This window comes from Neopelma chrysocephalum, unplaced genomic scaffold (genome assembly GCF_003984885.1).
Source record: "Neopelma chrysocephalum unplaced genomic scaffold, ASM398488v2 Primary Assembly neopelma1_97, whole genome shotgun sequence".
In the NCBI taxonomy this organism is placed as follows: Eukaryota; Metazoa; Chordata; class Aves; order Passeriformes; family Pipridae; genus Neopelma; species Neopelma chrysocephalum.
Window position 1 is genome coordinate 2759148 of NW_020897760.1, and position 24092 is coordinate 2783239.

At 45.8% G+C, this 24092-nt stretch overlaps 1 protein-coding gene across 2 annotated transcripts in view; it reads right to left on the bottom strand.

Annotated features, from left to right (window-relative positions):
• The window catches only part of NEGR1 (neuronal growth regulator 1), a 213426-nt gene that overhangs the window by 58039 nt on the left and 131295 nt on the right, over window positions 1-24092 (bottom strand). For both annotated transcript variants that reach the window (XM_027694428.1, XM_027694429.1), the window contains exon 4: window positions 16469-16600. In XM_027694428.1, coding sequence (XP_027550229.1) covers window positions 16469-16600 — 132 coding nt within the window. The remainder of the gene's footprint in view (window positions 1-16468; window positions 16601-24092) is intronic.

Genomic DNA, 24092 nt, shown 5'->3' on the forward strand with positions numbered 1-24092 from the left:
AACAAATACGAGCGCTTTTGCTTTGCTGTTTCTCTCCCTCTAAGGAAGATAAAAGCAATGGACTTCAACAAATTCCAAGAATTACTAAGTAGATCTTTTGGCAGTAAAGCTGAGGGGAAAATGAGTTAAAGGAAGCTGGTAGTTTTCCAAGGAAAGAAAGTTTGTAACAAAAATGCAAAATCCCTCACAGTAGGTCAGAAATGCAGGCAGGGACCTGCTCTGGTCCTAGCAGACAGGAGCCAAAGCACAAGAGCAGGTGTGGCAGGATGGAGACACAAAAGGGAGGGAGAAGCCACTCCAGAAACCACTGTGCTCAGTTCCCCCTGACTGGTGCCCAGAGCCCCAGCTGCCCACAGTGGTGCCTTTCTGTGCCACCACCTGCAGCTTGGCCCCACCAGGAACCACCAGGTCACCACTCACACACTGGAGCACCGAACTCAGCTCTGGGGACCCACGTCCCTGACAAGGAGCCTTTGGGGGACAACTTTCTAACTAATTCAACATCGTCCCCATGGACATTTTTTCTCATCCATGTTTCTCCCACTTGCACCTGTAAGCACCACACACCAAAAACTTGTGACATGTGACATCTTCTGCCTTCCCCTGTGATAAATGGGAATTAGTGACACAGTGTGAAGTGTTATTGATGAACTCATGGTGGCTGTTACCCTCCTCGGGGTCTCCCCCAGGTACAACTACATCTTGCTACAGCTCTCACATATGTCTGGGGACTGAGAACGTGCCAGTCAGTCCCCTTTGAACGTCAGACACCGGGGGCTCAGTGTCAGGACCCTGACCAGCCTTTCTATGGTCTCAAAAAATAACAGTTTCATCTTCATTTGCTTCATGTAGATATTTGATGAAGTTTATTGTCCTCGCCTGATGACTTAAGATGACAATTAGCCCAGAAATGCACAACAGATGTGCTATCTAGAACAAACCACTGCTTTATGGCCAGGCACTACTGTGAGTTCAACTGGAGTACCAAAAGTTCAGGAAAACAGAAGGAACTGGGATTAGTAGAGCTGGAAAAGGTGATTTATTAGGGATATAGTGCAGCACTAAATGTGCAAGACAGGAGGAAAAAGGGATCAGCTCTTCCCTTCTCCCTTATGGGCCAGGCAAGAAATAATCAGCCACAACTGAAGCAAGATTTAGGGCTGGTAAGATACTGTAGGAAGAAGTTGCTTAAGGAGACTGTCAAGGTGTTCTCTCCCTTTTCTTTTTATTTTAAAAGAAAAGGCTGACAACTTGCATACTGGATCTGGATAGCAGCACCAGCCTGAGTCCTTAGTTCCTTCTCCAGGTGGAATTTTTGTGGGCTTTGAGATCCTGGGATAACTAAGCATCAGAACCAATTCCTGTCCTCATTTCTGTAGATCCTGGTGTTGTCTTTAGGGTTATAAACCATTTTTCAACACAACAGGGAAAATAAGAAATGCTAATCTTCCTATGTTACAACAGTAATGAAATCTCCAGGTTGATGCTTAACTACAAAAATTGAGGTAAGGACTGGAACTGGAATTTAAAAAAATAACTCCAAAGACAGAAGTAGAACTTTTTTGCAGTGAACTTATCCCGTCCACCTGGGCTCTGATTTGCTATATCCACATCCATACCAAAACAGCCAGGTGAGCTCCCCAAAATGCTGTTTCCAAGGCCAGAACTCATTACTGCTGTATAATAAATGGAAGCATAAGTCAGAGTTAGCACTGAACAGATTGTTTGGGGTTGCAAAGACAGCAGCTGTCACAGCTTGACAGCTTTCTTGTTAGTGAATCAGCTTTCCTGACAGGCTTTTTGATTGAAAACCCCTGTTCGCTGACAGTGTGTTGGAGCTCATGTACATATGTAGCTCATGAAGAATGAGAATGAGCCATGAAAGGTCTCCAAGCTATTGCTCTGGATAAAAAGAAGTGAAGTTTACATAAAGGGAGGGTTTGGTTCCCCCCTCCCCAGTAATCATGGCAGATGTGAGCTGATGGAAACAGGACCATGGACACTGAGAGGTGACAAAGACTAGTCACCTCCACAGAGGGTTCTGACTAAAAGCAATAAAGCCCCAGAAATCCTGGCTGCTTCCAAACGCTCTCAGAAAAGTTCATGTCATTGAAAACAAGTTTTAGAATTAAAATCATAAAATTCCAACTCAGTGTAACTCTGACAGGGGCTTCCCAGATCTCCTGCAAGCCCAAAGGGGAGAGTAGATACAGCCATATTAATTTAAAAAGGAACTTGTTTACTCTGAGTGACATTTACTTTTCTTTTAGAGGCTCCATCTGTGTCTATGGTTTCAGTTGGCAGCTCCATGGGACAGGGAGAGGTGGCTTCTGCATCCTGCAGCACACCCAAAATACCTGTGCAAACCCTCCATCACTGCATGGCCAAGGAACACATGAGGTTTCCTTGGGCATCTTGGCTCAAACACAGCCGCCTGCTTTGGACTTCTCCTTAAACACATGACCTGCACCCTTGTGGCACCAAAAAATCAGCTGACTGTGGGAAAAGAAGCATTTTATTGAAGCAAATGCATCTCAAGGGTCTATCCTTCTCCCCCTCTCTCCAATCTGTATTCATTTATAAGATTGTCCATATAAAGTAATTTCTTGCTCCTCTGTTTTGTGGTATTGAAACAGGTAAAAGCCAATGAATTGGGTACAATGGAGGCATTGAGGCCACCTTCTGTTCTGAGATCAGTGCTTAAAACAAAGCACACATGTGATGCCGAGCTGGGGGAAAGCAGAGCCAAAAACTGAGCCACTGCCAAACACCAGAAACATCCAGGGCTTCCCAGTTTGTCCCAGTGGATTGTTTAATGTTCTTGTGACAACTCCTCATTTCCAAAGAACATCATGCATTCTTCAAAAAGGGACAATAGATCCCGAGTCAACACTCAGATGCAGATGCTTTACATGGGAAACCTGGAATACTGGGAATCCTCACTTAAGGAAACTGCTGCTTTGAAAAGTAATTCCTGATTTGTTCTCTTTCTCCAGACTCTCTTTTTGCCATCAGTCCCACCAGGTGCAGAAGCAGCTGAACACCTGGATTTTGATACATCTGACATTACACAGAATTTTTTCCAAATACACTAGGGATGGTGCATTTTAAGTGAGTTTTTCCAACTTTGTGAACTGAATTCTTTAGTCTAGCACTGACTACCGTGACTTTGTGCAACAGGCGCCAAATCAACACAGTCCAACGTGTTCCCTGTCTTTGGGAAGTGTCTCAGAGTCTGACTGTGCCTGTGAGGCACAAACTTCCATCACAGAACCTTGTGTTTGCTCTACAGCTCCAAGGTCCAGAAAATGTCACTTCAGCCTCAAAACAGTTTGTTTTTGTTTGAGAAGAGGCAGAAAACACGAAGAGAACTAGCTTTATGAATTATAAAGCCTGAAAAGTGATGTTGGGAATTTTTCCTTTCTTTGTGTCAACAGCACCGCTTTGTTTGAAAATAGAAAAGCAAAGTAGAGCTTCTCAAGCTGTCTTAGCTCCAACCTGCTGCCTCCACCACACACTTGGTAACAGCAGCTAACCTCCCCAGGAGATATTAAATCTCATTTAGGCATGTCAGCAGGGAAAACCAGGTTGTACCAACATCCTTACAGCCTTAGCAGGGACTGGGTGTCCTGCTGGATGCCAAATGTAGCCGGGGTAGGAGCCAACCGGGACCGTCCCACGTGGGGTCACACTGTGCCCACACACTCACAAGTTGTGCAAAGCACATTCCTTTTGCACAACTGTTTCAAACTGCAATTACTGGTCAAAAAAATATTAAAAAATAATCAAGGGATGGAGAGTTTCACAAGACTGACCCACTGTTCAGACTTGTCTTCCCATGATCCCACTTGGTGTCACCAGCTTTCTCAGAACCCCTTTGACTGTCACCTCAAAGGCACTTCAAGAGACAAGGGAGACTCAGTCTTGGCCCAACAGCAATAAGGAATAATACAATTACTAGGAGAAATATTGCTTTACAGTGTGTTGACTACTAGGAGAAATATTTTAAGTAATTGTTTTTGCTGAAGAGTGATCTGGGCAAGTGAACACTCATGGAAGCTGGAGAGCTCTCCATTAATTTTGGCTTCTGCCTGGAGTCTCACGCAGCCTGGAGTCTCACACAGCCTGCTGAACACTCCAAATTGCTTCTTGAAACACAGGAGCTCTTTAGAGATGACTCATCTTCTATTAAAGCTTCAATTTTCCCAAACTGTATTTTAGCTGGTGTTCAGAGTGGGATTGCCTGGAGAAGCTGGCAGTGGGAGAAAGCATCTGCCCCAGGCAGGATCGGCTTCCCAGGAGGGCTTTTCCTCAGCCACTCCCTGGCTTTGCATCCTGTCAGGTTGGGGGTTAACACCCACCTGCAGGTGTGAAATTCCAGCACCTCTGAAGATGACAGGACCTGCATGCTGACCCTTTGGGAGCCATACCCATGGAGAGGAGCATGTTCCTGCTCCTACTGGGGCCAGGAGAAGGAGCTACAAGAAAGGCAGCTTCACCAGAGATGGATACACAGGGGTGTCCACAATCTTATTGTAACCTTATTTTGGCCTTAACATGATATCAAGAGTAGAAAAGATAAAAACTATTAATGAACCCTTTCATTAATTTTTCTGTCCACTTATTCATGAGCTGGTGCCACACTTTCACCAACAATGGTCTGAAAGCTTCACACCAGTGTCTTCATAAAAACCATCAACAATATATTGATAACAATATTCTTCACTGATTTTAGAGAGCGTGTCATAGGTTATTATTATTTCACAGAATCACAGAATCGGTGAGATTGAAAAAGACCTCCAGGATCATCAAGTCCAACCTGTGCCCAATCCCCAACTTGTCAACCAGCCCAGAGCACTGAGTGGCATGTCCAGTCATTCCTTGGACACCCCCACGGATGGGGACTCCACCACCTCCCTGGGCAGCCCCTTCCAAGGCCTGACCACCCTTTCCAGGAAGAAATTCCTCCTGATGTCCAATCTAAAACTCCCTGGCAAAGCTTGAGCTCTTCTTACTGTGGTTCAGAGATCAGTGTTGGAGACACTCTAACACAGCGAAGGGAGAACTTGAAGTGGTTTTTGTGGTTTAAACTCTTAATTTGCCTTTGCAGCAGCAATGCTGGTGTTATGCTAGAGTACCATCTCCTCTCCCACAAATGGACCGAAGCTGCCTCCATGTCCTGCAGCCTCAGCTGCCACTGGCCAACCTGAGGTGCTGCTGGAGGGCAGAATCCACTCCCTTGCCTGGCTGCAGTCCCAGCACACCTGCCCTGCACCACGGCAAGCACGGGGTGTGCAGCCCCAGCACCCCTTCACAATTCAAATCACTTGGCAGAGTTAAGCAGAGAATTTCTTTGAGAAGATGAAAAACATCCTCCTTATCTGTTGGAGAGAGATCTTGAGTACTAATGCTCCAACTCCTTCAAACATGAGCCCTCGTTCTGTGCTGCCAAAGCCCCTGATGATCTGCTGCGTTGGCACAAATGCCACCGACGTGGAGGAACAGTATAATCAATTCTGTCATGCTTCAATATGAGCAGCATTTTTCAGAAATATGCAGTAACCACACAGCAGTTTTCAGAACCTCAGCAGAAACCATCACACCCCCCAAAGAAATCAATATTAATTTAGGAGCCAAATTGCACTCGAGTCACAAACTTGAACTATATTGTTTTAATCTGACTTCTGAAATGTTAATAAAAATACCTGAAGGATATAGCATGACGAACATCACATTTACAAGAGGCATCTCTCCCCGCCAGCAAAGGGAAATATTTTCTTCAAACCAACTACATCCTTTCCCCACCCAACCAACTAAGGTGGCTTCAATTATAAGATCAGTTTTTATTGAATTGGTATAAGTTGTTTTTCTTTAAGTGTTGCCATGAGATAGGATATCATGACTCCTATGAGTGGTCTTGGTGATGATAATACCTTGCAAATTAAGTAAATAGGAATTCAATTCTAATGTCGACCAAAAATAACAACACCCTCCAAAGTAAACCCTGATTAATTATTTTGTGCATGAGCAAAACCTCCATTTTACAGGATAGCAGAAATTCTACAAAGATCTTTATCTTATGCAAAACCCCTGCTGTTATTTGCATTGCTTTCACCTGGAATATTTGGTTGGCAGTCCCTGGACTAGATGGCTGGACCCAAACTCAACTCTGCTGTTACCGACTTAAATCATGATCAAAGTTCTCCTATGGGCTGTGCAAACACCTCATCTCCTTTAGCTGAGTGGGCTCTGTGTTCTCATACACTCAACCCACCAACACAGAAACTAATTCCAGTGTTGTTTCTCCCCTCCCAGCTGTGTGAGATGTGCTGCAGGAAAACTGGCCCCTCCATCATTCCCTGGCAGCCTTCCTACAAGTTTTTAATTGCAGTAGTATTTCAAATGTAAAAGTTATAACTGGTGAGCCTGAACATCTGTACAACAGAGAATTCCATTGTTAGAATTAGGTTAATATTGAACAATAACAGGAAAAACCAGACAAGAGATGGTCTTGCTGGGCTGATACACAAACCTCCACATCCCCCTCCCTCCTGATATGCCTGTATTGCAGACTGTCAGGCAATAGTCCCCCAACAGCACACTGGGGAACAGGACTATTCCCCCGTTCAAAATCACAGAAATATCTGCGTTGGAAAGGACACACACAACTCTGAGTTCGATCTTTTGCAACAGTTTTCAGATCAAAAGGAGTGAAGGTAGGACAATCTTCCTTCCCCAGGTCTGCAGTAGGTAGGAAACCCAAACTGAAAGGGGACCAATCCTCATAGTACCTTCCCAAAGAAAACCAGGAAGTTTGTGGCAAACAGAGCAGGCTGAAGTCATGCCTTGGACACAGCTTAGACAGGCCAGGTCACCTCTTGTGCCTGAAGCCTCTGCCCCAGGATGCAAGTCCTTGGTGTGCACCACCATTGCCTCGCTCACACGCCCCAGACACAGGCAGCTCACACAGAGCAGGACCACATTCTGGAGAGCTCACACTGCACTAAACCCTACTGACCCAGTAACAGAACCAAATAGGAACCAGGATTCAGATTTATAGGAGTCCCCAGTGTGTCTTGGAAGCCAAAAATCCCATTTTTGAAAGGTAACCTGAGATAAACATAACCTTTAGGAAAACATGTTTCCCCGAAGGCAGTGAAACCACACGCTGGAGGACTTTTAGCTTTTCAAAGGGTGATTTTGGCACTTCAGAAGGCCACTGTCAAGTTCAGTCTTCCTATACTCCACATGGACCTCTTCAAACAGCCAGTGGGAATTGTGGCTGCTCAGTCAGTACCTGCAAATTGCTCTCTGTAGTTACAATATTGGGAAATAGATCTTGATTAAAGAGAGACTGATCTACATGATGCTGTTTTCCCATCCAGATAAAACATTTGGGATTAAATTTCAGGTCCTCTGAGGCTGTGAGATGCAGCATACCAACCACAGTCACAATTGGGAACTTCTGGTGGAGCAGCCAAGGTGGCCCATATTCTTCCCAGGCTGGTTAACAACCAACATGGCAAAAATAAGGAGCCACAGAAACACCTACAACTGTTCCATACATTTTCCGTGTTGTTTTAAGAAAAAAAGGTGTTGCACTTATGAACAAAAATAAATTTATGTAAATCCACTGATTTCTTAACAAAAATTACTCCTGGGCTCCCAAAGCCAATGCTGACCATAACCCCCCAGTCCCAAATTTAGTCAGGGATATAAATATGGAGCTGCACATCTGTGGCTATTAAAAATTGAAAGAATCAGAGTTATTGATTTATGCCTCAAGAGAAGCCCTCCTCCCTCCCCTCTTTATATTAGAAGAAAGTGGAAATTAAAACTAAATTGCTCTGAGCAATTTTAGACTCGGTGCCAAAGCAGAGGAGGACAGAGACCTTCAGAAAATATGTGGGCATTGCCTTTATATGTAATAGTTTAATAATTTAACTGAGGCAATTTTCTTTCTTGAATCCAAACCCAAAACCTTGCCAAGAAAATGTTTTTCCTAGGTCAGGAACAGTTCATAGCAAGACATTTACTGGGAAAACAAAGTCACAGCAACATGTCCAGATCTGAGGAGCCCCAACAAGCACTGAAGTCCAAGAATGGTTCTCCCTAGTAGGTTTAAAGTTACAGATCTAATGAGGACAGAGTGGCTTGTACAGTATGTGTGATTTCAAAGTAAAATCAGAATATTACACATAATGTTATGCCAAGTGCCATAGCAACAGGAAGGCGACTTCTAAGAAATGTTAATGAGCTGAGCTGTTCTGCACAGCCCCAACCTGGCCAAGTGAAAACAAACACAGCACTTCGAATTCACTACAAGAAACTCACACATTACTGCTAGAAAAATTTCCCAGTGTAAAATACTTTATCAAACCGTCACAGTAGGAAGGGGCACAGGATCCGTACAGGAGGCACTTCTTAAACAGCCTCACTGCTCCCCAAAAACCCAGTCACACAAGACTGACACTGCTTCGGCTGAAAACCAGTGGCAGAACAGGGATGTCCAGGGTCCCTCTGCTCTGGACTTGAGTGGGACCACCACAATCCAGGGGATGAGGGACCTGCTCTGAGCACACAGACACGAGGTCCAGAGGCAGAGGAAAACTTGATGAAATTAGGAAAAAAGCCCCCAACCCCCAAATTTAGATGATTTACTAAAGAACACAAAACACATGCACAAAAAGGAAAGGGTAAATGAGACAGAATCATTGCAAACACAAAATGTGACCAATCAAATGACCATAATTCACGGGTTTATATTTCAGGTTAAGACAAGGAAAGAATAATGCAGCAAGTACTTGAATAAATCAAACTGATACACACCCAATTGGCCTAATGAGGTTCAGAAACTTATTCAAAAGCTGGATTAAGCAAATGCAGAGCTGCAATGTCATTCCAGAGGTGTGGGGTGAGCACCTAGCACCTAACACAGCTTTGGTGAACTGTTATGAGGCAAGGAGAGCGCACCAGGAGCCAGGGAATTGCACTCTAGCCCATTTCTCTCCAATGCCCATAAAAATGCTGGGCAAGCAATCGAAGGTGTGAGAGCATCTGGAAGATAACGAGGAGACGAGCAATTGCCAACTGGCTGGTTAAGAACAGTTTGTGTCAGGTCAGCAGATCCTGCCCGGAGCAGGGAATGGCAGCAGATGCTGTTTGACCACGGCCCCCATGCACAAACAAGCTGGACTTGGCTGAAAGCTGCCTTAGGTGAGGACCCTTTGTCTGTAAGACTGTGCTCAGGGCTCTGGTGTCCCATCTGCTCAGCTGGGCACCAGTCCTGGGCCTGCTGCTGGAGGAGGGGGTGGGTTTGTTAACATCATTATCAGAGATGAGAACCCTGAAATAATCCAGATAAATTGAAGAAGTGGTCTGAAAACTGGACAAAACCAAACAGGAACGAGTTAAACACTCATGAATCCAGTGAGGTGGTGAGATGGACATTCTGCAGAGGGTGATTGGGGCTGCTGGGGGTAAACCTCTTCCCCCCCAAGGGTCCTGCTGTCACAGGGAAGACAAGTGCCTAGAGCCAGGTATATGGAATCACAGAATCACTGAGGTCAGAAAAGCCCTCCCAGACTATCAAGTCCAACCTGTGCCCGATCCTCACCTTGTCACCCAGCCCAGAGCACCGAGTGTCACATCCAGTCATTCCTTGGACACCTCCAGGGATGGGGACTCCACCACCTCCCCGGGCAGCCCCTTCCAATGCCTGACCACCCTTTTAATGAAGAAATTCCTCCTGATGTCCAACCTGAAGCTCCCCTGGCACAGCTTAAGGACATACAAACAGGCAGCAAAAATAATCCTTCCCCATTCTTGGCAACACAATACCTCACCTGGTGTGTTAGTTCAAGATTTAAAGACATGGTGAACACAGGAAGGTGAACAAGGGGGGCACAGGTTCACTGGCTGAGAAGAAACTGAAGGAGAGACTGATCTTCATTCCCCAGGGGACAGGTGAGGAATGGGGCTGTGATTCTGCGAGACAGAGTCACATTAGACACTGTGACAAATGTCCAGTTAAGGACTGTGACTGAGGAGAGTTTGCTGCCATCACTGGAGGTGCCTTATGGAGGGACTAGGCAAACACCTACTGGGACTGTGGATTCAGTGGCACAGCTTACAAGGTTAATACAGGTTATCATACCATATATCCACTTCCAATTCCTTTTCTCAATATTTTCAAGGCTTAATGGAAAATACTCATGCAAAGAGATGCTGCTACAAACAGCATCAATTTTTGGAATGTTTTGAGTTTCCTTTGTATTCTTCGTACTTACTGCCTGTAAAATGTTTCAGATGAGCTTTCTCTTCATGGCACATGGGAGGCAGGAGAACTGCCGCAGGTTGAAGCCGGGCTACAAGAGACATTATTTCCCTCAAAGCAACTCATGCCAAAAAACTGCTTGGGAATTCTGGCCCCAAAATGAAGCCCTGCCCTCCCTCCTGTGCTGCCAGGAACACCCAAAGGGATCCAAACCAACAGACCCAACAGGCCCAGAGCTCTCTGGTGTTCCTGGCACCAGCTGGGCTCCCTCAGCACAGGAACTCTAATGAAAGATGCAGCTCTAACAGAGCTGTCCAAAGAACAATTACAGGAAAGCCAACCCGTAGCATAAATTATCTTAAAAAAAAGGGAATCCTGCAATACCACTCCACTTTAAAACCCACATTTGCTATTTGTTTAGATAGCTGACAGTTCTAAATGAATTAAAATAAATGCCAGTTTTCTGATGCACACATTCCATCCTTCAGTCTCTTAGCATGGCCTCAGCTCTTCTGGAAATTCCGGGATTTAGCAGCTGCCTTCAATATTTTTAAGCATGACACTAATAGAGCAAAAGAGAATCAGGGGAGTGACAGTAGCACATGGAGAGAGTTTCAGACCAGTTTTCAGATGACATATTAAATCCAGGCACTGGTTCATTCAAAGCAGGGTTCAATATTATAATCTATAAATCAGTATTTGCCTTACAAAATGTAATGGAAAATGCTAATAGGATTTACTGGAGCAATGAAATTGGATCACGTCTTATCTATCTGAACTTGATTTGGTACCATATTCCTTCGTCATCAGCCAGCAGCTTCAATGGCTTTTCTCCTCTCCTTCCCCGCCCCGTCCTCTCAGAATTCAGGCATAACCTCAGGCCACTGTTTCTCAAAGGGAAATTAGGGGGGACAGACATAAATCAAGTAGAGAATGTAGATTATGCAATATCAAGCAGCATAATGAAAAACTCCTGTAAAGTCATTAGAGCTATAACATGTGTGCCTGAGCTCATTGTTTATGTAGGGTGGGAAGCTGCCCAGCCAAGAAACTTGAATTTCAGAAAGTAATTTAAACCTGGTAATTTTCTTGTCCACGCTCGGGTGACTGAACACCCGCTGTATCGATGAATATCCGTGTTCAGAATTATGCTTCTATCCATGGGAACCACTCTGGGCTCATTGATACATTCTATTAACTGGGCACAATAAAGCCTTGATTTATTTCCAGTTATCAGGGCTACGGGAGAGAACGTTCCCTTTCACAACAGGGAAATGTATGAGAAGTTGTCAGAGGCAGTTAAGTGACGACGTTCACACAAACGTGGCTCCGTGTGCTGGGGGGCGGGAGGTGTAGCAGGATATGGCACAAGACACGGTGGGGGGACACAGAGATGGAACAGGGATTACCCGCACTCTGAGAGGAAGTGATGCTTCTGTAGAACATGACTGTCCAGACCCCATCAGGTCATTCAGGTTGCAAAAGCAGGAATCATGAAATCCCAGACTGGTTTGGGTTGGAATGGACCATCTCGTACCACACCGTGCCTTGGGCAGGGACACTTCCACTACACCAGGTTGCTCCAACCTGTTCAGATTTGGAGCATAAGCCACACATGTTACTTCCAAGAGTATTTTCTATCATAAGCATTCCAGGTGGGAAAGGTGATGGACATTTGTGAAATTCCAGGATCCCTGTGAGACTAAAGGAGGAGAGTTGGGCGTGTTGATCACAGTTTAAGTGTTGCCCATCAAGGAACTGAGTCATGAGTAAATGGAATTAAAAGCACGTGGAGGGACCTGGCAGATGGGCAGAATATCCCTGCACCAGGAGTACAATCATGGAATGACACGGGGGTGGGTGAGAGCAGCAGCAGAGAAAAATCACAGAATAGTTTAAATTGGAAAAGCCCTCTAGGAGCATCGAGTCCAACCATCCCCCAGAACTGCCAAGGCCACCATTAACCCATGTCCCCAAGCACAAAGGAAAAGAATGGAATTTCTGGGGGGATGTGGAGGGAGAAAGCCTTGTTCTTCTCAGTTTGTCAGAGAAATGAACAGATACCTTTAAAGAAGAAACGGGGTGGAAGGACATTTAACAAAGGAAACTGCCCAACCAGGAGAATCAGAGGAGCTGAAGGCTTCCTCTCTTTTATACTTCTTTTTTTAAGAACTTTGCAGATTTCAACCTGAAAATAAATTTGATATAAATTTCTTACAAATAGTGACCAGTAGGCAAAGCACATCTCTCCTAAATGAAACATCTCGCTTTCATTGATGGAAGCTGTCCTGCCAGGCCAGCTCAGCAGCAAAAGGGCATCATTCCACTGATTTGGTGGCAGGCACAACATTCCCACTGAACAGGGTTGCCCACCCAGGCTGCCCTGGGCAGAGAAAGTCACCCCCTCATGTCCCACCTGCCTGGAGCAACGTGGCCATGGAGCTGATCACGGCACATAAGCTCTGCCAGCACCCTCACCCCTGGCACAACCCTCTCCCAGGTGCAACAAGCTGTTTTTCCGCCTGGTTGGGATGGATGAGGATCAGCAGCAGGGAACAGATGTTGGAAGAGCTCCCGCACTGGGCTCAGCTGGCTGGGGGACACTAAAACCCAGCCAGGACTGTGTCAGCAATCAGCTGACTCTGGCTGATCACTCAGGTGTACAAACTGCTTCATGCTGTAGCCACATCCTACTTCTACATTGCTTCCATTTTATCCCTGTTCCCTCCTTCTTTAGTGTAGTGCGTTGACCCTGGCTGGATGCCAGGTTCCCACTAAAGCCACTCTCTCACTCTGCTCTGCAACTGGACAGAGGAGAGAAAAAAACCACATAAGGATTCATGAGTTGAGATAAGAGTTGGGAGAGGTCACTTACTGATTACCTTCACAGGCAAAACAGACTCTAAGTGGGGATATTACTTAAATTTATTACTAACAGGATAAGAGCCAAAGAGTGAGAAATAAAACAATCTTAAAAACACCTTCCCCCCATCCCTCCTTCCTTCCATGTTCTCCCTCCTCCCCCCAGTGGTGCAGGGGGATGGGGAGTGGGGGTTGTGGTCAGTTGTTGTTTCTGCTGCTGCTCAGGGAGAGGAGCCCTTCCCCTGCTCCCGTTGGGTCCCTCCCACGGGAGACAGTCCTTAAAGGACCTCTCCAACGTGAGTCCATCCCTCGGACAGCAGCTCTTCCCAAACTGCTGTCCCGTGGGTCACTCCTCCATGGAGTGCAGTCCTTCACCAATGAGCTGTACCAACGTGGGTCCCCCACAGGGGCCACAAGTCCTACCCAGGAAAAACCTGCTCCAGCATGGGCTTCCCTCTCCATGGGCTGCAGGTCTCCGGCAGGACCTTGCTCCATCTTGGGCCTCTCACGGGGTCACAGCCTCCTTCATGCATCCACCTGCTCCCGCATGGGCTCCTCCATGGGCTGCAGGTGGGTCTCTGCACCCTGATGGTCCCCCATGGGCTGCAGGGGCACAGCTGCTCCCCCACGGGTGCACCACGGGCCGCAGGGGCCTCAGCTCCGGTGCCTTGAGCACCTCCTGCCCCTCCTTCTGCACTGCCCTTGCTGTCTACTTTGTTGTTCCCATGTTCTCAATCTGCTCTTCCCTGTCTGGAATTCTTCCTGTGCAACAACCTTATGTTCTTAAATATGTTATCATGGAGGCATTACTATTGCTCCTAATTGGCTTGGCCTTGGCCAGCAGCAGGAAGTCCATCCTGGAGCCGGCTGGCTTTGGCTCCACCAGACAGGGGAAGCTTCCAGCAGCTTCTAACAGAAGCCGCCCCTGCAGCCCCAACCTGCTACCAAAACCCAGCCACAGAAATCCACTACATTTAGTTATAAGAAATATTAGAAAAATAAAATATTCTGCATATCCCCAGTGTAGGCTCAGAAGTGTGCCTGAATCCCACATAATGCCGTGTGAATCCACACTACGGCCAAGGACACTCCCAGCTTAGCCCAGTGGCTGAACTGAGACAAAGAGCAGCTTTATTATTTTATTCTTTGTACTTATTATTTTCCGAGCTTGTTGGTTGATGGAGCAGCCTGGACAAGTTTCTCCCTGCAGACAGAGGTCCCTTACACCATGTGCTGCAGTTGGACCTGAGCACTCCTTGTTTGTGGCATGTACCAAAGAGGAATGGTACCTCCTGAGCGTGCACGTCCTTCAACACACACACTTTCTGCCATTGCTCCCTTGGCTCACTGTTCAGGGAGAGCAAATCCCATCCCACCCGCACCCCTGGGCACAATCATCGCTCCCACAGAGACTTGGGGTGGCTGGTGCAGGAATGAGCCACCACTGCTCAGCTTTACCTTCCTGACACTGTCAGAGTCAATTGTTCTCATCACAAAGCCATCTGGCAGACTCAAAACCCCTGTTAAGGAAACAGTAATCTGAGGTCAGGAATAGTTCCAGCTCAGGCACGACTTCGGGCACAGGGCACACATCAACCAGGGCATTGGCTGTGTATTGCATTTAAACTGCAGCTTTGGCTTTGGCCAGCTAAGCTAGTGCTTTCATCCAAACTAGGACTCATGTACGTCTAGATCTTGACTTGGAATGTAAGAAAAATTCAGTGAGTTTACCACATCCACTGTGCTCTTTTTCTTACTTAAAAAAACCCAAATACCAAAGCAATCACTGAGCAGCTTTAGCAGCTTCTCCCATTCTCTGAACACGAGACAGCTGGTCTCACCCTAATTGAAATCCCCATGATATGAAATATCATAGACACAATATTTGTTTTGCTAAAACCAGGCTGAGCTCACCATCTTTTGGCTCCCTACTGCGAGTTATGGCCACAAACCATTTTGGAGAGCAGTTTGTTGAAGGTGTCACCTATAACACCGAGGGCAGGCCTGGGCAAATGTCTGCACAGGTTCTCTTACTGAGAGTCTTCCAGTAGCAACTCACTGCACAGAAAGTAAAGGTCACTTGTTCCATCAGACACTATGCATTGTGGTTTTCCCTCCCACAGAGCCCCTGATTTTTAGAGCACTGCCTGTTTTTGGAAATGCAGCAAAGCTGAGATAGGTGGAAACACATCAATGAGGGCAAAGAAGCAGCAACAACAGCGATGGACTCTTGAGTGAGGCTCCTCAAGCTGCTCTGCAGTTCAAGTCTGTCCTTGTGACTGATGATCACATCCCATCACATTTGAGCCTCAGAACCTGCAGGCAGTGTCACCAGGCAGCACGAACTTGGGGCAGTGTCACCCAGCAGCCTGTGTGACCCAGTACACCACCAAGCTGTTCTCTGAGTGCCTTGATCCAGCATGTTCCTGGACAGCATGAACTACAAGAGCCTTGGTGTCATGTAAATGAAGACAGTCTGGTCATGAATGAACACCCCCTGAATGCCCTGATGACACAACTGGCCCCAGCAGTGACCAGGGGACAAGGGGCTTTGCTGCCCATATCAACAAGGACAGTGTCTGTGCGGGAGACACGATGCTGACATTTGCGACCAATAAAGCTGCCACAGCAATTCTAAAGCCAGAAACTGTTACAAATGACAAGCTTGATAATTGAACTTAATCAAACAATATTAACTGTTAGAATGAACAAGAGAAATTATGTACATTTTCTTTCCTCTATTTTCTTTACATGTTGGAGGGAAAAAGAATGTTTCACGTCATACCAAGTGCTAAACCAAATTCAGCTCCAAGCTGAGAACACCTTGGTGTGGAAGTCTGAGGTGGTCCAACCTGACAGGCTGCAGGGACAGGTACCAGGTGGCCTTGGGGGCTCCTGGTGTCCCCCACCGCCCTCAGGATCCCCATAGCAGAGCCACGCACCAGTAAACTTCTTCTTCCTTCAGAGGGCAACCACATGAACAACCTGCTGTCTCTACTGGGAATATTTCAAATTTCCTTGGAGACTGATCCTCATCCAATCATCCAAACAGTTTCTCATCTCCTTACAGTATTGCACACCACGGCAAGTTAAATCAGGAAGATCTCAGCCCAACAACCTCAGCAGCCACCACAACCTACCCACATAATGACTCAAAACAGAGGGTTTGCACCTCAACCTCCTTGGTGACATCAACCTAGCCATGACACAGCACAGCTCCATTTGCCACTGTGACACAAACCCCAACACTACAGTTTCACCACTGCACCAGACTTTCCTTCTCCGCTGCTTCTCCACCGGATTTAGGGAATAAGAAGCAACATGACTTACAGTTTACTGTGACTTTTACTTTTTTCACGTCTGGGACTGAGACATCATTTTCTGCGCTGCATTCGTATTCCCCCGCCTGGTCTCTTGTAATTCCATAGATGTCCAAGTACTGCCCGCTCTCGAAGGGCTTTGCTGAAATGAAACAATAAGAGAAAGAAATTACTGGAAGCTTCAACACCTGACCAGCATTCAGAGGATTTAACACACATTCAAGGGGAGCCGGGAGCTGCTGCAGCTTTCACCCAGAAATCCCACTCTGAGGTGAGCTGAAAACCCCCTCAAGCTTCTGGAGCTGAGCAAAGGTTCTCTCCTGCCCCTGCCCTGCAGTGATGCTCAGACACATTCAGATACATGAGTAATTTGCACCTGATGGGCTTCACATCTGTGGCTGCCCCACCCCAGGAAGTGTCCAAGACCAGGCTGGACAGCACTTGGAGCAACCTGGTCTAGTGGAAGGTGTCCCTGCCCATGGGAGGTTATGGAATTAGGTCTGCTTTAAATCCCTTCCAACTCAAAGCAGTCTGGTATTCCTGCCTTAAAAGCTTCAGCATCCACTAGGGCTGATGGTTTGCACTTGGGCAGAGCCCAGCCCCTGAAGAGACCGTGAGCGATTCCTGGAGCAGCTGATCTGTTGCAGCATCCACTGCCCATCACAGCTGCCCTCACTGGTCAGGGACCATTTGTCCTTGTTACATCAACCAGCAGAGCATGAAGCTGGATGGTGAACCCCCACGGCTGCCAGAGCCAGGCGTGTCCCGGAGGGAACCTGCTGATCACCTGTGATGGGGGGCAATGGGTGCAAAATGGGTCATCACCCCTCCTAAAGTTCTTCCAGGCTTGCTCACCACCCACTCAGTGCTTATATGTTGTGCCCTAATAAAAATTTCATCGTATTAGTCAAAAATTAATGAAGAGTTCTCCTTTCCCAAAGGAGCCAAACCCAGGAAGGGGGATCCTCGGTGTTTGCCTTGTTACACAGAAATAAGGACAGTCTGAGTGAGCAATTCTGAGTGCAGGCCAAAGTCTGTCTGCTGGGAAACAATAGGAAATCAAAGGGAATGTTTTTGTCCCTAAAACCTCAGTGCCCTGTAATGCACACAGATTGTTTCAGAGACCAGTGACAATGACACCACTCAAGAGCTCCTTTAACTCCACTTGACACAGCAGATATAGGCATTTCTGAAGCTCCCAAAATCCCAGGAACTCCCAGTGTTTCCCTGCTGTGGTTCCCACCTTGCAGGGAGCGCTCTGATATCCCTCAGATGAAAATTGCTCCCTGCTTCCAAGTTCATCTTTCTGTGTCTTTTAAGCAGAGCTCTCCACGTGATGGCTAAGTAATTGGTTTAGATTCCTCACAAGGCACCCATCACATAATAAACAAAAAAGTGTTAAATATAATTATTATTTTAACATAGTATATCACAGCAGCCATGACCACAGATGCTGGAAATTATAGGTCTAAAGGTTTAAAAGACTTGCTGGAAGTGTTTTCCCACCCAGACAAGCCTTTAATTGACTGTTAATAACTGTGTGGCTTGTGAAGCACTGAAAAAAACCCAGAGTGGGCAGTGAGGACCAAGCAGGAGCTTGGTTATGTCATGTCCATCATGGTGGTGAATTAATTTGCTTATCTGCTCATGAATTAATGTTTTAAAGTGTGCAAGGTTCAGAACATCAATTATCACATCGTTCAGCACGGCAGCTCATTAACACGCACATGACGATGTGTCTGTCACGGGGAGGAGCCCAAGTGAGCACTGGTGGTGGGAAGTAGAAAGATAAGACTGAAATAGGAAAACTATTGTGGATTGAAGTGAATATTCATAACATGCAGTGAAATAGTTTATGGGACATGAGGAATTGCATATGGATTTTTAATTGCATGATTTTTTTTTCTCTTCCATGTTCATAGGAATAAATGATAAAGAACCCCTTCCCCAAACAAAGCAGGTGTTGTTGTTCCCAGCATGGTCCCATCCTGCTCTGCTTTGGCCAGGCTGAAGCAATTCCCAGGAAAACTGTATTTCCTCTTGCTTTGAGCAGCAGAGAAGGATGCAAAGTCCCTCTTGCACAGGGGCGTTGGCCCACAGAGAGGAAAGACCTTCCAGCAATTCCACTTTGGTTCAAATGCTGTGAAAATTATATAAAATGCAAAATTCTCTCTTGTGTCAGGTTAAAAATAACTACAAATGATGCAACTGTAATGCTCTCCAATGTCAGTGCTTCCCTGGATATATGATAGGCATCAAAACATTGTACAGCATCCCAGAATCACTGAGGTTGGAAAAGCCCTCCCAGACCATTGAGTCCAACCTGTGCCCAATCCCCACTGTGTCACCCAGCCCAGAGCACTGAGTGCCACGTCCAGTTGTTCCTTGGACACTTCCAGGGATGGGGACTCCACCACCTGCCTGGGCAGCGCAGTACACTGAACCCTGAGATAAATTTATGATTTATCCCATCTCAATTCCCAACACAAATTTGGAGAAAAAGAAACAAAATACATCTCCAACTACTTGGAATTTTATTAAAACTTAATTGTGTTTTGGAGTTGAGGTAAAACTAAACATTCTCTGCTCTAAACTTCTGGTTAAATGTCAACACACCACAGAATGGCCTGATTTGGGAGGGACCTTAAAGATCATCCAGTTCCAATTTCTCCTGCCGTGGGCGGGGACACCTTCCACCAGACCAGGTTGCTCAGAGCTCCATCCAACTTGGCCTTGGACATTTCCAGGGATGGGGCAGCCACAGCTTCTCTGGGCAACCTGTGCCAGGGTCTCCCCACTCTCACAGGGAGGGATTCCTCCCCAGTATCCCATCTAACCGTGCCCTCTGGCAGTTTAAAGCCATTCCCCCTTGTTCTGCCACTCCAGGCCCTTGTAAATAATCTCTCTCCATCTTTCTTGTAGCTCCTTCATGCCCTGGAAGGCCCCAATTAGGTCACCCCAACGCCTTCTGTTCTCCAGACTGAACAATCCCACTTCTCTCAGCCTTCCCTCACAGCAGAGCTGCTCCATCCCTCTGATCATCTTGATACCTCCTCTGGACTCGCTCCAACAGCTCCATGTCCCTCCTGTGCTGGGACCCCAGAGCTGGAGGCAGCTCTGCAAGTGGGGTCCCACCTGAGCAGGGGGGAGGGGCAGAATTCCCTCCCTCCATCTGCTGGCCAGTTCATTGGTTTAGATTCCTCACAAGCCATTCACCACTTAACAAACCACCATTTCTGTTAGAATGATTCCCAAAAATGCACAAGTCCTTTCCATGACCCTTGTATTTATACAGATTTATGCTGAGCTCTGACTCTCATTTATGCTGCAAATGCTCTTGTATTTTGATAGCGCTGGGTAGATCCGTGATTTTATGCAACTCACACACACATTCCAAAATCTTCAAATTAAGGCATTTTAAACCCTCATGTCCTCCGAAATGTTACATCCAGCTCACATAAGTAAACTCTTAATAAATATGAGAGATGAACACTCTTAAGGAATACACTGATACCCTGTTCCATTTCCCTGATTCGCCTGCCCTGTGATGCCCCCTTCCTCAGCCTGTTCTTAGTTCCAGAGATCTCCCAGGGCTGTGTGGGAGCACATAGATCATGTGAGAGCACATGCATCGAGCTGTGGGAGGGATCTGTGCATAAGTATATGTAAGTGTATTTATGCTGCATCACATGAACATCCAGCTGAGGCAAGGAGATCCATAAGCAGCAGAAGAATAAACTGTGGATGAAGACATCGGGGAAAGAAGATGAGTTTCAGGAGACAACTCAGTTTTCTCACTGTTTTTTCCTGTGATCTCTCATAGTCCTGAGTAACCAACCCTTGTTCTGCTCTTCTGCAGCCCACAAGCATTTTATAGACTTATCAAGAGATTGGGTATATTTCTGGCTGCCTTTTCTGGCCATCAAGCCAAAATACTCCTCAGGCATTGTACCTGAGAAAAGGAAATCTGAAGGTTCATTAGCAGCAGTCCCTCAGCCTGAAGTCGTGTCAGCCAAGAACTTTGATGAAAGATGAGAAAAAAACATTGGTTGAAGTAAAAGGAACATAAACGTGCGGGTGCCTCACATCCAAGGCCATTCCTGATGGGTTTTTCAGAAGATCTCTTAACTAGATTATTGATACGCATACAGACACCTAAGTAATCAGGTCTGGACAGCACAGGTGAGGAGACCAGGTTCTCCAGGAAGGGAAACGCCTATGAAACTAAGCTTGAATGTCTATTTTCTGCCACTGACGTGTGAACTGACGTCTGATAAATCCTTACACTTTTATTCCTCAGGAGAACATACGATTAAATCCATGTTTTCTCACCACACCTGTGGTTTCTGGCACAGGTGCAGCACACACACACGCATGGCCATATGGACCCATTCTCACAGCCTTGGACGGAGGAGTTCTGCAAGGGCAGCACTTGCCTCCCTGGTGTTAAACATGAGTCAGTCTGAAGAAAAATCTGGTGCAAGTCCAGAGAAGCTCCAAAAATGGCTGAGGACTTCAGCTGAACCAAGGGAGATTTATTTTTATTTTTTCCTTATTCACTAGGATATTATATAACTACAATATAGTCCCAGTTTATGAACTGTAAAACAGGTGGAGCAATTTTGTAAGGAGATAAAAGACAAGAGATGGGAACACAGAATACCCAAGTTGAAAGTTCCAGGGACTGGAGGGGGTTCAGAGGCTGGTGTTTGGAGAGCTGTGTGTTCTCTCAGTGTGAGCAATGTAAATCTCAGCCAGTTATCCAGAGTGTGGTGTGGAGAAGGTGGAATTGGTCCTACAAGACAAGTCATCTCAGTTTTCCCCATTCTCTACAGTTACACCAGATTCTGTCCCTGTACAGAGCCACTGCCAGGCTCTAGAGTCTGAGATCATGGACTTACTATGGTTTGGAGCAAGTTTAATTCCTTTCTTTGCTGCCTTCATGCCAAGGAACACATGGTTGTCTCATACTCCAGAATATGGACTGACCTTTCCTCCTTAGCAGCTGAGAATTAACGTAAAGGAGAACCAGCTCCATTTTATTACCTGATGTTGCCCAGAGAGGCTGTGGACTCCCCATTCCTGGAAGTGTTCAAGGCCAGGTTGGACAGGGCTTGGAGCAACCTGGTCTAGTGAAAGGTGTCCCTGCCCATGGCAGGGAGTGGAACTGGATGGACTTTGAGGTCCCTTCCAACACAAAGCAGTCTGGGACTCTGTGAATTTAAGATTCAGTAAACCAGATGTTACTTTGGAAGAAAAAAGTAACCTCTCTTGAGAAAGGTTTGACCTGCATTTCATATATGGATATTGATGTTCCTGTATATCAGACCTCACTCTGATCTTTGTGGATCTGTTCAAAACCCCGTGATGACCACAGAAAATTAAAAAAGACTAAATTAAAACTGTGTAAGGAAGAACTGGGCAATGATCTTTTTAATAAGAAAGCTACATGATTAAATCTCACTTGAGCTATTTATAATTCATAGGACTTAATGTGGGCATTTGGCTCTTGGGAAGGGGCTAATTATTCCCAATAAAGGCCAATGCCTATGGTGGCTTTTGGAAGAGCCTTGGTCTGTCAGTCAGCTGGAGGCTGAGGGCGCTCCAGGTATGGGGAGCAGGAGGGATGTGGAACAGAAAGAATGGGGAGCAGGAAGGATGGGGAGCAGGTGGGACGGGGCAGGAGGAGTCTCGACGGGGCCACATGGATGTTCACCCTGGGGTAAAGGACTGTGGTCTCAGGTGGTCTGATAGTTTTATAATATTCCTTCCTCCTCTTCCTGTACCAAAATGATGTTCTGAAATTGATGACTGACTATTTATGAACTGATTGACTGTTTGGCTCAAATACATTTGTTGACCCCTCCCATTTGATACAACTCTCCTGTCGGCAGTTTGTTGAAACTGGAAGCATAACTAAAGCTAAATGAATCACTAATGAATTTTTTTCCATATTTTTTGTATCCCTCAAAAGCTACGCCATGTTTTTTGTAAAATGTGCATTTAAAAAAGCATTATTAGTATGTTTAAAATATGATTTATTAATAAAAATGCCCAGAAGAAATGATTCTGGGAATTAAAGCAGGAGGAACTGCAGGGATGACCACAGTAAACATTTGTGGTACCAATTAATCGCACAAGAGGCACTGGGCAGAAACTGATGCCCAGGAAATTCCAGCTGAATATGAAGGAGGAGCAGACGTCCCCAGAGTGAAAATAAGAGCATCTTGATGTATTTTAAAGATTATCTGTTACGTTTCTCTAAAAAACTTTGTGCAAGCCCCAGATTTGTCATGCTTGGTTCAAAAGACCAGGATCTCCCAAAAAAACATGAGGGATGTTGTACAAAGGAAGTAAAAAGAGGGTGAAAAGTTGGTTTGGTTCTGAACATTAAAGACTTTGTTTCACTGAGATATCTCATGAGAGTCATACACTGCTCACTCAAAAGTGCAATATTTCTCACATAAAAATGAACTAATATCTGTGGGAATAAGCTCAGCCTGTATTAAAATTCTCATTCTCATCGCATTTTATGAGTTATTAATGAGTTCATCTACTTTTATTGAAAAGTAAGAAATACTTTCCATTTGTTATAAAATTGTCAAAAAAATAATCATACTTTTTTCTGTGCAATGATTTTGGACAGTTTTAGTTTGTATTTCACCAAATTGTGATTGTGCTCTTGTTTCTCAGTTCCTTCACAAGGGCCCAATTATTTGACCATCTTAAATTGAATATTCTTCTGACAATTGTATTTTAACAAGAATATTCTTTTAAAGATTTTAAGAAGATCTGAGGATTCCTCGGAATACCTTTAATTGTTCCTGCAGGGATGCCCAAACTTCTGGAACAGTCCTGATTAAAATGACATTTTTCTGAGAAGTCTTCCTCAGAAATGCCCTGACCACAGTGCAATGCCACCTCACCCCAGAGTAATGGCTTGTGGTACTAAATGTCACTTAATTGGATCCTAATGCTAAATCTCCCAAGAATGGTACTTACAAGTCTCGTTAAAAAGAAAAGGCCAAAATTCCCATAACCTAAAACGAGAAGGCACCATCTTTTCTAAGGGAGACCTGTGATTTTGGAAGTCACTTTATTGCTTGCACAAAGGCAAAGGGAAGAAACCCACCCAGCAGTTTATCCTGGGTGCTGTGTTTGCTGGGCTGTCTTTAAACTGTTAATTAATCCCTCATTACTCTGTGCAGAGCTCCACACTGTTCCCCTGGAGCTCTTGGGAAGCTGCCAGCCCTGTGTTTGATATGAGGGAACCATTGATTTACTGACATGACAAGCCTTTATCAACAGAGAAATGGCCCTCCAGGATCACGAGCCAGGCCATTAAATGCCTATAAAATATTAATCACAAATCTTTAAGTCCCTGAGGGGTTGTAGGATGGCCCGACCCCGCTCCTTATTCACGCAATTCCCACGTGTCCATCGCTGGCATGTTCAGCTGCCCCATGCACATCATGTTCCTCACGTAAGGCCTGATAGAACACCCTGAGCGCCCCCTGAGCATGAGTCCCAGGGGATGCATGTTTTAGGTGTTTTCCAGGAACATGCTCATCCATGCCCAGGGTGCAACCAAGGAAGCACTTGGGCAGGAGGGAGCGGTGGGAGGTGCTGCCACA